General features: G+C 46.4%; 3 protein-coding genes across 3 annotated transcripts; 1 reads left to right on the top strand and 2 right to left on the bottom strand.

Moving 5' to 3' along the window:
* Position 1: 1 nt before the first annotated feature.
* On the top strand, positions 2–4,637 carry F4812DRAFT_259183 (uncharacterized protein). Its single transcript, XM_047930789.1, has 9 exons — positions 2–622; positions 695–718; positions 781–973; positions 1,025–1,399; positions 1,477–2,084; positions 2,141–2,214; positions 2,274–2,531; positions 2,588–3,030; positions 3,099–4,637. Exons 1-9 carry the CDS (start codon positions 344–346, stop codon positions 4,391–4,393), a joined length of 3,549 nt encoding a protein of 1,182 aa, XP_047792587.1. The 5' UTR covers positions 2–343; the 3' UTR covers positions 4,394–4,637.
* Positions 4,638–4,752: 115 nt separating this feature from the next.
* On the bottom strand, positions 4,753–9,692 carry F4812DRAFT_456275 (SNF2 family N-terminal domain-containing protein; the record flags this gene model as incomplete). Its single annotated transcript, XM_047936960.1, has 14 exons — positions 4,753–4,779; positions 4,838–4,933; positions 4,989–5,145; positions 5,230–5,415; positions 5,475–6,297; positions 6,348–6,547; positions 6,598–6,628; positions 6,688–6,802; positions 6,852–6,924; positions 6,978–7,091; positions 7,143–7,669; positions 7,720–8,345; positions 8,715–9,444; positions 9,492–9,692. The coding sequence occupies 14 exons, from the start codon at positions 9,690–9,692 to the stop codon at positions 4,753–4,755; spliced, it is 3,906 nt and encodes a 1,301-aa protein (XP_047792586.1).
* A 900-nt stretch (positions 9,693–10,592) lies between these two features.
* F4812DRAFT_259125 (DUF1750-domain-containing protein) lies at positions 10,593–13,725 on the bottom strand. Its single transcript, XM_047930788.1, has 3 exons — positions 13,464–13,725; positions 13,123–13,389; positions 10,593–13,042 (listed from the first exon to the last, which is right to left on the bottom strand). The coding sequence occupies exons 1-3, from the start codon at positions 13,506–13,508 to the stop codon at positions 11,198–11,200; spliced, it is 2,157 nt and encodes a 718-aa protein (XP_047792585.1). The 5' UTR covers positions 13,509–13,725; the 3' UTR covers positions 10,593–11,197.
* Between the last annotated feature and the right edge of the window lie 58 nt (positions 13,726–13,783).

Raw genomic sequence — 13,783 nt, 5'->3', positions numbered from 1 at the left:
AGTTTAAAGAGACTCATAGACCCGGTAGTCCCTGGACATGGTGTTCAGGTGTGCCAGGTAGAATTTACGCTGCATTATTTGAGTCAAGTGCCAAGTAGCAAATGTTTGGGGTAACACATCATGCTAGATACCGCAGCCTGCTTCTGCGCTGTAAGCCATCAAGAGTCTGATAGGTCCAACTAAGCATGCTGCCCAAAGCACCGCCTCTGCAATGTATCATAAGGCAGACTCTTCTAAAATCCCAATGATCCCCTCTCTATAAGTTAACCTTTCTTAACTCCTGGCTCAATTGAGTCGTTATTACTTCTTTGCCTTGTATGGGATCAGTGTTTGGATAGTGGTAATGGCGACAACTCCTCCATCGTGGCTCGATGATGCCTTCAAGTCGGCTAAGGAAGAGTTCAAGAAAAGCCTCAAGAACCCAGCCTTATATGATTTCTCAAAAATTAATTCTCCCGATGATGTAATCCACGAAGCAATCAAGATACAGAAACAGCAAGAAAAGACTAAGACGCTCCGAGGTTTAAGACGTATCGACCCACTCATCAGTGGCCTGAAGGAATATGCTGCCGTCATTGAACAATTCGTGCAAGCAAAACCTGAAATCATGAGCCTTATTTGGGTAAGAAATAGCATAATACCGTGCATTTTCCTACATTGACTGGTGAGGCTAACAAATATTTGACCGCAACAGGGTCCGCTGAAGCTCATACTCCAAGTAAGACACTGTCATATTTGGCATATCAATAGTAAATAGGAACCCTAAACTCACTTTTCTAGGTCTCGAGCGCTGTTATTACAGCTTTCGACAAAGTAGTCAAAGTCATAGCCGAGCTAAGCATGACGCTCCCTAGTTTCAATATCTACGCCCAATTATTCGAGTCCAACTATAGCATCCGCCGGGCAGCATGTCTCTTCTACGCCGATATCCTTGACTTCTATGCTATTCTCCTGAACTTCCTTACCCAACGACGTATGTAAAAGTTAGAAAGGCTATTTGATGTTAGCTAATAATTTCACCTAGGGTTAAATGTATTTCTGGAGTCCTTATGGCCGAATATCCGTTCGAAAATAGCAAAAGTCCAAGAGAACATCGAGCACCACAAAGCCATGATGACGGTAAATGTAACACTCAAAGACATCTTAGAAGCACACAAAGCTAGGAAACTCGCTCTCGAAGAGCACGCACGTGCAGAAGCGTTCCGAGAGAGCCAGACCTTCAGCGCCATCCGTAACGAACTGAACCCACATAACTACGATGCAGAGTTGGCGGACACCTTACGCCGGAGCTCTGTAGCATCTGGTAACTGGTTAGACAATGAACCAGATTTTATAAGATGGCGTGACTTTGCGGATAGTGCCGTGCGATGTTTGTGGCTTCATGGTATTCCTGGTTCTGGTAGGTCAAGCACCCAACAACGATCGGCTATCCGTGCCGAATGTATTCGGTAGCATTCTATTAACTTGATGAGGCAGGTAAAACATTCCAGGTCAGTAACCTCGTTAAGAGGATGCAAGACTGTAACCAACGGGTGCTATTCGTATTCCTGTCTCACGACAACCAGGCTGACGGCGATACTATAAAAGTCCTTCACTCGCTCATTTTCCAGCTTCTCGAACACGACGCGACACTCCGACCTATCCTCCACAAGGCCTCTCAGTCCGACTACAGAAAGCTGAAAAGCGACTGTGGCTTTGTCCTGGACCTGCTATGTACCATTATTAACAGTATAGGGGCTAATTGCATCATCCTAGATGGCTTGGATGAGTTAAATGAGATCTCCTGGAAGCATCTCCTCTCCAACGTATTGGAAGTCAGCGAGAAATGCCCAGCGGTGAAACTTCTGATAAGCAGTAGGGAAGAGCGCGAAATATCATTACGGCTCGAGAAGAAATCCATACCTATTCGAGTCAATTCCAGAAATAATCAGGACATCCACTCATTTGTCCAGCTTGAGTGTGAAGACATCATTGACGAAAAGAAAAGATACGGAGCAGATGAGCGAATGTGCATTAGAATCAGAGAAGCACTCGAAACCATTACGGAAAAGTCGGAAGGAAAGTTACTTCTTGAAGACGAACTGGTATACAATACTAACAGATGTTAGGTATGTTCATCTACGCTAAGTTAGTCATACAGATGGTGAGGGATCAAGGAACTCTCTACGACATCGAGATGCAAATGAAAAACCTCCCGGATGGGTTGGATCAAGCGTAAGTAACAAGAATCCAGCATGTTTTATGGTCACTCGCTGATTTTAACGGGTTTGTAGCTATGGCCGCCTCCTTGATAGGATCAAGAACAAACTCGCGCAAGCACTCCGCAATGTCGTGCGTACGATATTACAATGGGTAGCTTGCGCTCAGAGGCCCCTGAGAGAAGAAGAGATACTACAAATACTTGCTATAGAACCTGGCAAGCCTGATTTCACCAAGGGGCGTAAGGAATTTCGTGACATTTTCAAAGCATGCGGCCCAATAATTGAAGTTCAAAGCGGTACCGTTCGATTTATTCATTTCTCTGCTAAAGAGTAAGATAACCGCGCCTCAGGTCCCTGTCTAAATACCTAACTAAACCTCGATACAGATACCTTCTTCATGAACAGAGCGGCGGTTTCTTAAATCTTGTCGAAGCGCATCTTGATGCTACCCTACTTTGCACGACATACCTATCGTTCTCATCGTTGAATTCGTTATTCCATTTCTATTCCCCTGCGGGAGAAGCAGACGACATTCAAAGGCGGGCCAAGGACGGCGACTATGTTATGTTTGAATACACGTCGGCATTCTTTCTAGAGCATCTGGAAACATACTTGCAGAGCCAAGGTCTAGATGTAGACAATTATCTTATCACAAACCTGAGACAGCTCCAAAAGACCCGACACAATATTTCAGCGAATAAAAATCATATTGCAGCTCAATTTCGTCACATGTTCAAGGGCTTAGCGAATACACCCGATCTTCAAAACTTCCTTTCAGCCGTGGCCCGCTTCCAAACACAAGCCCAGCATGGGTCAATCAATCAAGACGGTAAGGATGCCCATAAATCAAGACTACGTACCTATATGACATAAAGATTATTTTCTAAATCATCATAGATCACTCAATGAACGACCCTCTCCAGATATTCCCAGCCAGACGAAGGCTTCGGCAAGCCATCGAAAGCATGTTGTGCCAGGAACCAGACCATGTGGTTGACTGTCATTGTAGGCACCTGGAACGTCTTTACGGAGCGAAGATATACCATTGCGATCAATATTTCTGCTGGGCTTACAAGGACGGGCTTGAGTCGAAAGAAGCCAGGGACAAACACTTAGAGATCCACAAGCGGCCACACAAATGCTCTATGGTGAACTGTCTATTTTCAGAAATAGGCTTCCGTGATGTGACCGAGCTTCGAAGGCATACAGAGGCGGTGCATACTCCTAGTATTTTCGAAACAAGTCGTCAAAATCCTAACTCATTACCCATTCAACCCTCAAGCAATATGTTTGATGCTCTTAAAAGCGCTATAATCCTAGACCAACAACAAGCACTCCGAGATATGTTAATTGGAATACGCAAGGAAAACATGTCATCTAATGAATGGGAGATACTTTTATGTCACGCTTGTTGGAAAGCATCGTCAAACACTCTATCTTGTCTACTTGATAACCCAAGATTGCATCCAGACCTTTATTCATTAGGATTAGCCGTGGCATTAGATGCAAAAAACTTACCAAATGTCAAGCTCTTACTCTCCCGTGGGACAGAAATGTCAGACAGCATAAGGCTCGAGAACACCTGGCCGGATGTCCCTGATACATCATTTAATATATATCCTGGGAGATATGTATCCGGATACATTCGCGCGCTGGGGGCTTGGAGTCCAAACTTGGTAGCTTACTTGGTTAACGAGTGTCAAGTTGAATTCCCCGAAGCAATCGATCAACCAGAACTGATCTTTGGCAGTCGTCGGATAAGCTTATATACCCCCGACGAACTGATGAAGCGCTTTGATGGGATAAAGCAGTACATTATTTGGCCCGAAGCATATACTGAAGGGGTTATAATGGCTACGATACAGGCTGAAAGTGCTGTAGCTGTTAGAATCTGCCTGGAAAATGGAGGTGATCCAAATGCAACTGCACCTTTGAGACATGGCAGCAGGATACAAAAAAGAGCATTGTATCATGCTATATCACTTGGGGATGAGAGAGGTGCCGAGATAGCGAAGGTGCTTCTGAAATATGGTGCAAGGACAGAAGGCTTAGACCTTCACAAAAAGAAGATTCGCAGAAAAATGGCATCAATTGAGAAGTGCTTTGGGTGTGAATGGGGAGACATTGTTCGCAGAATTCAAGCAGGCGAGGACCTTGCTATAACCCCGCTTCGAAGCCAAAGGAGAACATAAGATAATTCGAAGGATGCTCACTGAAGCTGTACTAGACTCTCGTACCTTAACTAGCAATAATTCTCCTGGGTAGGTATCATATAATAAATACAGGGTGAATGCTAATGTGTACATATCCCTGGCAAATTCCCTTATATCCTTTCCAAAAGCTATATCAGGTACCTAACCTAACCAGTATATGAAGTATAAATGTTACATTAGGCGTATATCTGGGTATATGTTACGGTACTGTCCTTATAGATGAAGATAGCATCGTCAACCCCTCGAGTTGACATCGATCTACCTTTTGGTAGTGTACCGGTTTGATAGCTACCTTCCGAACTCTTACAGTATGTTAACTGGGGGTGATTTAAAGCCCTCTAAGATAAAATAGTGCATTTGAGATCCTGCATCCGTTAGCCTTATTTAGAAACCCCAGGAAACTAAGACTTTTCGATAACTGACCTCCAGTATGGCTCTCGCTTCGTCCTTGCTAGTCTTGGAATGGTCTAGGGAAGATGTAACAAGACTTGTCTTCCACAGTTGTCTTTGCCGAATATACTATGTAGACTCTGTTAGCCAAGTCTAAGTTCATGCTTGCCTCCTGCGAACCTACCTGTTCGATCGAATGAGAGCCAGACACAATATAGCGTCTGATTATAACCTCTTTATTCTGTCCTAAACGGTAAACGCGATCCATCGCTTGCTGTTCTATCAGGGGATTCCATCCGGGTTCCATTAAGTGCACGCGACTTGCCATGGTTAAGTCAAGTCTATTGGCAAGTTAGTCAACCGTGAGCTTTATTACGTCTTATAAGATTAGGTAGGTAGGTAAGTATCAAGTCCCAGTAACTTACCCGACTGCAGCGCTCCCCAGGGAAGCAAGTAATATAGTGCAGTCCTCTTTCGTGCGGAATTCCTCAAGAGCATAACGCCTCTGCGCTAGACTCTTACTTCCATCAAGCCTTTGGTACGTAAAGGAGGTTTCGGATAGCGCTCTACCAATAAGATCCAACATGCCTGTCCATACCGAAAATATAATACTACCTGGTATATCAGCTCAGTTCTATTGAGACAGAAACGCTTTCCGTAAATAGCTTACCTCTTCTCTGGTAGCTGGCCGGATTTAACTGCTGCTGTATGGTCGTTGTGTAGGTTTTGCAGTAGAGCCTTCACTTTTGACGAGGGGTTATATATCTCCGGACGGACACTAGGTCCTCTCGTCGGGGTCATATTCTCATCTTCCTCGAAGGCGGTGGTATTATTACACAGAGGGCAAGTGGATAAACCATTATCATCATGGACATTGCCGCTTTGGAGGCATACCTGACATACCATATGGAAACATGGAAATATATCATAAGACGTTTCGTCTTCATGCTCAAGAAGCTTGTCACAAAATTCGCACTTTTGATATTGCGAATAAGCCACATCTTGGAGCCAATCCTGTAGATCTCCAGGAAGCAGGCCGCTACCGTGGTTACAGATCTGCCGAAGCCGTAGAATAAACTGGAATGTGTTCATGATTACTTCTCCTGACTTGATGGCTAGCGCAAATTTCCTTTTTACCAAGTCGTACAATGTCTGCTCCTCATAATTTAAATGAACATGGTGGATGAGGACTCTCCGAGGAGGAAGATTGAGGTCGGTGTCAACTGTTGCTTTTGTTCGGCGGAGGGCGATCGATTTGATTAGTGACCTAAGTCGCTCCCATCCGCTCTGCTGTCCTTGGTCGATCGGTGCCAAAAACGTGTGCTTGAATACATCGGGATCGTTGAATGGGTAAATTCTTAGAAACTCGACGAGAGCGCCCAAGTCTTCTAAACGGTTTTGGATAGGTGTGCCCGTTAGACACCAGCGATGTTTGGCTTTGAGCATCCTCACCACTTGAAAGGTCTTCGAAGAGCGGTTTCTCACAACATGCGCTATAAAATATTTTAGCAAACCAAAACCGGTAATCGGAGACGTCGCTTACCCTCGTCGAGAATAACTCGATGCCAGTCAATGCCGTGAAGAAGAGCAGATCGTTTCATCGAAGCATTCCCACCAGGTAACTCAGCCCTAAGAGTTCCATATGTCGTAAATACTATATCGAGTGTTTCGAGATTTGTAGCAGCTTGGTCTCTCGCCGAACCATGGTAGATGCTGTAGGTTAGGGACCCTTCCTTGAAATGCCTTCGACACAGTTAGACTGGTGTTAATAACCACATCAGTTCAGCACATACTTTTTTATCTGATCCTCCCACTGAAAAATAGCTGGAATAATTTCACTATTAGTGAAATTGTCTAAGCAAGTCGTAAGTGTTGGTACTTACTTGACAGAGGACAAACTATCAAACTTATACGTGACCCTTGGCAATTGCCCCGCTCGTTATTCAAAGACGTTGCAATGAGGGCCAGGGCAGTAAGGGTTTTCCCGAGTCCCATCTCCTTAGATGTATATTAGCGAAGTTCCGTAAGCCATGGAGTGGTTTCTCACATCTGCGAGAAGACCGCCAAGACAGAGCTTGGGTCTCTGATAAACGTAGCTTTGAGTCACCGTGTTATAGAATCTGTTTATAGCAGGTAAGCAATATATTAAATGAACATTGGTTGGTTCTCAAACCTAGAGAAAGGAAGCGTTGCATCAATATTTTCGACCCAAACGGAAGGAAATTCCGCATTTTGGATGTTTCCTGATTCCTTCTCCATCATCATAGCCAGAGCTTTGATTTGATACCTAGCTGATTCTCAGTTCATTCCATTACTTAAGTCAAACTGGTTTACTTACGACTTTAATTGTGTTGTGATCACTCTTGAGGCCTGTACTCTCTTAAAATTTACAGGCCCAATCGCGCAGTCTAGCAGTTCGTTGGCCTTATTCTTTCCGCTTTCGTCCAAGATGGTATGTCGCGATGGAAGATATCCAACGTCTTCTTGAAACGTTTCCTCTTCTTTGTCAGGATAGGAAAGGCATTGGGGGTTTTTATATGGTCGCGAGGCGTCATAGATGTCCGGTTGTTGGAGGAAGTAATCATAATCTAGAAGCATATTTCCAATGGCATCGCCTTGTTCAAACTGCCCGTAAATAGTAACCTCGATGATTTTGGAGACCATCAATGATGCCTTTAGTTCTACATTGTAGCTTTTGACCAAGTTAGCCAGGACTTGGGCCGATGCATGACTAAGTAGTCCTAAATCCGAGCCTGACTTCGCATCTCGGATTGTTACCTTAGTATCGTCCACTTTAAGCTTGACGCCTTTCGCTCGATTGCTTTTTACCGATCTGGAATTAAGCTGGGAGTCTTCAAGGATAAGCTAAACAGCTCTTATTAGAGTATCATATGTTCGACATCTGTCTTACTAACCACGCCAAAGCAAGTATCATAGAAAGGTCTTTTAGGACTCTCTATTGCCATGACAGAATCGTCTTCAGTGGTACTGCAAGCCACGGGCGAATATTTCGAAGAAAGTGCATTGTTTAGGGTCTCGTTATCGGGTTGCGAGTGTATTTCGTCCGAGAGACTAGGAGTCCCGTAGATTTTGCTTTCGTTGTCATTGCCTCCACTGTGGGCATATAAATATTGACTTGAGGCGGTGTTTTCTTCTCTGCTAGCGTAATAGTCCCCTTGTCCATATTCGGCAATGCTTTGGTATGGCCATTCGGTGTATCCCATTGTCCCCCATTCAGAATATTGTTTCATGTTGGTGAGAGGCGGTGGGAGTGTATCCGAGAGCATTGTCGGGCTTGAGGGTATCGGTTCAACAACGGTAGCATCTTCGGAGTTTAAGGTGTGCGCACCAGTTCGTATGTCTAGATTTGGATTCGTGCGGGTTTTCTTATAGGGGTATATATATGAGATAGTTGAGTCGTTGTTGAATTCTCCCTGTTGGCTTACAACTTCCCAAGGGCGCCAAGGGCGCTTGATGCCTGTGGTTGGAGGCTCCATGTAAATGTAATCGCTGTCTTCAGTACGTTGCTTGAAGCACCAAACTCATACGATAACTTTGTTAACAAAAATATTGGAAAGTAAAATAGACTACCACACTCACATGATACGATGAGTAGAGGAATAGAGACTTAGACATGAATTCTGTGTTGTGGCAATTATGCTATGTAGGCTGTTGCTCTTACATGGTACAACAGGGAGGTGCTGGCACATAGCGAATCAGGGGCTGTTGTAGCGAAGGGCTTTCAGCCCAAAGCGCGAGACGCAAGGCAGATTTTCTGCTGACAGCTCTATTGCAATTTCATGTCTGAACCAATACCCGTGTAACACATCATCGGCTGATATGTACCTAAGGAGAGATACCTAAACATAATATAACAAATCGCATTATTACATCTCATACTTCTACATACACAAAGTCGTAAAGATCCCTACAACTCCCATCACCAGCACTGTCATTATCGTATCTACGCTCAACGTTGTGGCAGCACTAAAACCAAACGATGGTAGGGTGCTATTTACTGATGCGCCACCAGCCGTTGCTACGGCCGTAGGGCTTGCAACCCCAGACGATACCAGCACCAGCGAGCCCGGGGTCGTTTGTACACCTGGAATTTCACGTAATCCGCCTGTCGCTCCGGAAGGCGGCACTTCTATCGCAGTAGCGTTAGAGCTGCTGCTGCCGCCGCCGCTGCTGCTCGAATTAACCAAGGTATCGGAGAGCAGCGTTTCGGTATTTCCAGTTGCGACTGAGCCACCGGTGGGCAGTGCAATGAGCCCGGCTGACTCCGAGCCAGGAGAAACAACTATGATGGTGGCCGCAGCAGTGGTGGCAGTGCCGTTGGAGAACCCCCCAAGTGTTGTCGACGCAATAATAACTGGAGCTCGAGTGGTACTAGCTACAAGTGCCGAAGTGGACTTGTTCGCGAACATCGGCGAGGTAGCTGTCACTACCGCGCCTGCGCCTGCACTGATGGTATGAAAGTACTGGATTGAAGCAGAGCTGGAAGGTAATGCTAGTAATGTGCTTGCACTTGAGTTCGCTATAACCCCGAAGCTGGGAGCTGCAGAAGACACGATGTGGTAGCTTTGGATGCTTCCGATAGGCTTCGTTGCGCTTGATGAAGAAAGGGTCATAATCATCTATTAAATGTCAGGGATTATAGCTTCAGATGAGAATATGAACTTACCCCCGATGTCTCTGCTTCAGCACCCGGAAGAGCAACCAACTGACCAGCAGTTACTTGTGCGCCAGGAATGTCGACCAACCCCGCGGAGGGAACTTGTGGAGCTTCATCTTGTTGAAAGATAGGGGCCCGAGTAGCAAGGACTCCATGGAAGGCAGCTCCAAGCACAACACCCAGGGCAGTGACCAAGCCTAATTTCCTCATCTTGTATACCTAGGCAACTATGTGTTTAGGTACCTACTCAGACTGATTGATTATACGCGCGAAGAATAAGTTGATATTATGTCAAACGAATGTGCATACTGTTCAACAGTACAAACTGACCAGCAGGCAAAGAAGTAAGGAGAGACTACAGAGGAGGGGGAAAAAATCAAAGAGAGTAACCTGTGAAAAGGAAGAATTACGAATAGAGAACGAGACCTTGGATAAGACCACGGTAGATCATAAGGGGGAAGGAATGAAAATGCCATGATATCCCAAGTAGCCATCCATCCATCCATAATCTTCCAACTGCCATCTAGGTAGGAGGCATTAATGATCTCACGATGTAACCTGTCTTGGCGCCTACATCTACTCTCGCAAAAACAACACCATCGAGCTGAGCCAAGCCAAGCAGATACCTATCACCAACCACACCTTTACCTCAGTTCAGGTACCTTAGGTACCTACCTCCTATGCACGTATCTCATATGCGTTCGAAATTAGCCAGTCGACGACGATGCGACACATCCCCCACGAAAAGAAGAAGGCATGAAATAACCAAGAGACAAGCCAATCGAAATCCTCGAGGACAGAATCAAAGATCCTACGATGTGATACCAGGAAAAACGCGGCTCAGAATTAGCCGCATCGCATTCCGACGACCCCTGACGGTGACGGGGGCGCGGAACTGAGGAGTATCCGGGGACGGCTCATCTCATGTTAGGGGGTACTCTAATTATTTTAGCTATTAAGCTTAATTTTTGTTTCCTCCGCATATATATAGGAGGTATATATAAGGTTAGGTTTATAACCATGTCAAGGGATAGCTTCTCTATCAAGGTCTGAGTTCTGCGGCTTTGAGACGAAACCCTGCCGGTTCTGAAACCGGCACCATCAAGCAATCAAGCAAACCAAGCCAGCCACCAGCCTAAAATCAACTTCAAGTCTCGCTTGGGAGTACGGAGATTCATAGTGGTTACCTAACTCCTTTCGGAGATATTTAGTTCTCTTCAGACGAGCTTTTCAATTTCCGTCACCCCCTGAAAAATCGAGAGTAGGGTATCAACTTGATTTTCGGTAGATTTTGTCACGTCAGTTATACGCAGCGACTTAAGATCATAGTACCTATTCGTAGTCAAGCCAGCATCCCCAATGCAATTTGCTCGGATTGATGGGACTGAGCTCATATTAAATAGAACGCAAGGTAGCTCAGTTCCTTAGAAGAGGCTCATTCTCGGTGCCAATGATGAGCCTGCAGATATAATAGTACATTTAGGTTGACTGCCTTTAGCGAGTTAAGCCATTAGCAGGTCGTAAATTTACCTGTAAGAACCCGAAACGCCCCTCAAATACATCCATCTGTCCCCGGAATTCTTCTCGTCGTGATTTGCCGTGTGCAAAAGTAATGAGGCTACTTCGCCGAATTACGCAAAGCTATCTCCCCCATCCTCTAAGCTTCCATAGTATCCGTTTTCAACGGGGAAGGAAAGATCGAAGTACGGCAGTTCCTAGATGTTGCCTTCGGCCGGCGTGCCTCCCCCTTGCTGCGTGTCTACGCCATGGAAAGCATCACCGAACGCTGAATCTTCCATTTCCATATCCAGGCCCTCACCCAAGTCGCCAGGCGTCTCGCTAAACCCTGCCAGCGCATCGCCGGCCGTATTCAAATCGTCTAATGAGCTGAACTCGTTCTGCTCGCCATCAAACCCTGCTGAGGGGGTTCCGGTTGCAGATGCTTGCTTGCTCGGAGCGTCTACGGGCTTTGGTGGGTTGCTGGCGGGTGTCCCCCCCGCGTTACTATCCGGAACGGCGCCGGCTTTGGGGACAACTACCCAGTCACCGCTCCCCGTCCCTTGGTCAGGAGCGGTTCCTGCCGACGCATCAGCAACGCCACTCATATTCACATCCCCGGTGCTATCCGTCTGGGTGGGCTGTGTAGGCGAAGGAACATTCGCATTCGCCGGTGTAGCAACGCGGGAATGAACGGCTGAAGCCTGAGCTTGAGGTGTTGGGAAATTATTTATCGGCGTAGAGGTGGATGAAGCTCCAGTTCCGGTATGTATTTGGTCAAGGAGGCCAGCAGCGGTTCCACCGCCCATGTTGATATCGTGATCTCCCATGAAACCGCTATGCTGAGATCCGGCTTGTGATGGCTGGCGAGATATCACATCACTACCGCTTGTCCCGCCGTGTTGAGGCTCGCTAACATGGCCCGAGCCCGAAACCGCCTGGGGCGTCGGCTCAGGAGCCGGTTCTTGATAGCCGCCGTCTTGTATTCTCCTTAATTCGTATATGACCTCTGCTCGGCGGCCTAGATGGGCTTCAACCTGAGATACAATCTCATCGACCTTCTTAGTATGCTTAGAGGCCCAGCGATTTGTATCTTCTTCATTTTCGTCGATTTTCCCCTCCAGTTGCAGTACATCGGAACCCGGCTCGTCCAAAGCCGATCGTAACTCCCTTTCGGCCACAGTAAGAAGGGAGTTATGCTTAAACTTGGCCACCTTCTTGGCGTGGTCAGCTTTCATCTTCTCAATCTCTGCCTGTGTAGAGCGAAGCCGATCATTAACTCGCTTGCGGAACTCCGCGGCCTTCTCCGGATCAAACTGGGCTGTGGAAGGTTTGGAAAGGGTCTGAGTGGCTGCATTAAAACCATGAGCCTCAAAAATGCCATCAGTTAAATCTGAAAGCTCTCCCTTGAGACCTAGCCCAAGATCTGAAAATCTAATTTGACCCATTCTGTAGGGCGATGATAATATCTCTTCCATCCACTCGTGATTTTGTCGGTAGCGAGCCAAACTCACTTCACGGGGTGTAAGATGATCGAACATATCGCCACGAGAGGTGTCTTCATCATCGTCATATACGCCTTCTTGCTGGGAAATAGCAGGTATGGCGGAAGCTACTTGGCCTTGTGCAGCTTGGCCAGTCCGCGCTCGTTTTGATGGGGGCCCACCAGCCGTAGGAGGGTGAGTGGGATATGCCATTGTTTGCGGCACCCCGCGAGGGCCTGGAAACATGGGTTGCCTTGACGGTTCTCTCGGCCAAGCGATCTGAGGCCAGTTCACTCGGTCGCTGAGGATGAACTCCTTCCGTTGGATCTGACCGCATCGTTGAAGGTACGCGCGGGTTTCTAGAATAGACTGAAGTCGGGGGTCGCGGGGAATCATCTGGTGAGGAATACGCTCGTTATTATCGACAGGCCCGTAGTGAACTATCCATAAACTAGGATCAACCTGAGGAGCATTCGGATTGTGGATATTAGGAGGAATGAGGCGAAAACGGCGTCTCGAATGTGTCGCGAAAGGTTCTCCATAGGCAAATCCAGCTTTGTGATAATACATTTCAAGGATCTGTACAGGTTTAGGTTAGGTACGTAGTTAGCATGAGCTGTAATGTAAACTGATAGCGAAGAAGTCAAGATCTGTCTTACCACACCGTTTCCTACATCCTGCTGTAAGTATTGTTCCTGGGGAGGCCAGATGAAACCATCGCTGGCAAAGTTAACACCCATCTGCTGTAAAGGCTGCCATGTTAAGAAGATATTGCCATTTTCGGGTCGATCGAGGTAGGTCCAGAAGAACGGCGCGGTGTCACGGGCTATTTTAGGGGCTTGCATCAACCAAGCGGTCACTTCCGAAGGTTCGACTCGAGCTTTGACAGTGTATCTGTATGTAGAAATGAGGTGCACATGCGGAAGCTAATCATATCTCTATTAGCAAGCGATTACAACATTACTGACAACATTATGCCATCGTAAATGGAATTTCATACCAGGTCTCTATGGACCCCGAAACTGGGGTCGCCCATTGATGACATTGTCGTTTGAACGAGACAGATTTGTTTATCGCACTCAATTGATTAATACTGATATCACTGAAGGTAAGCAGATAAATTTGGTTTAATAGATTTAAAGTTGTGGTAAGAATAGCAGAGCGCGAGGCGCAAGGGCGATTTGTGGTGACAAGGCTGCGCGCGAAAGTCTCGATTTTGATGATTCGCGAAGATGCGCGACGACAAAAAGCTCGGCTTTCCTTAGGGGAAATTTGGTAATGGTACGCCTGAGGCTTGACTCAAACTTACAAGTAAATGTG

Source organism: Daldinia caldariorum (assembly GCF_022478825.1).
Source record: "Daldinia caldariorum strain CBS 122874 unplaced genomic scaffold F4812scaffold_3, whole genome shotgun sequence".
Classification (NCBI taxonomy): domain Eukaryota; kingdom Fungi; phylum Ascomycota; class Sordariomycetes; order Xylariales; family Hypoxylaceae; genus Daldinia; species Daldinia caldariorum.
The sequence above is the reverse complement of the archived record's forward strand: the minus strand, read 5'-3'. Positions and strand labels throughout refer to the sequence as shown.

Coding starts and splice junctions, on each gene's coding strand:
- F4812DRAFT_259183 (XM_047930789.1), top strand. CDS start 344: ATGGCGACAACTCCTCCATCGTGGCTCGATGATGCCTTCAAGTCGGCT. Junction 623..694: donor AAATCATGAGCCTTATTTGG/GTAAGAAATAGC, acceptor TGACCGCAACAG/GGTCCGCTGAAGCTCATACT. Junction 3,031..3,098: donor TGGGTCAATCAATCAAGACG/GTAAGGATGCCC, acceptor AAATCATCATAG/ATCACTCAATGAACGACCCT.
- F4812DRAFT_259125 (XM_047930788.1), bottom strand. CDS start 13,508: ATGTCATCAATGGGCGACCCCAGTTTCGGGGTCCATAGAGACCTG. Junction 13,390..13,463: donor TCGGGGTCCATAGAGACCTG/GTATGAAATTCC, acceptor AGATATGATTAG/CTTCCGCATGTGCACCTCAT. Junction 13,043..13,122: donor AGGATGTAGGAAACGGTGTG/GTAAGACAGATC, acceptor AAACCTGTACAG/ATCCTTGAAATGTATTATCA.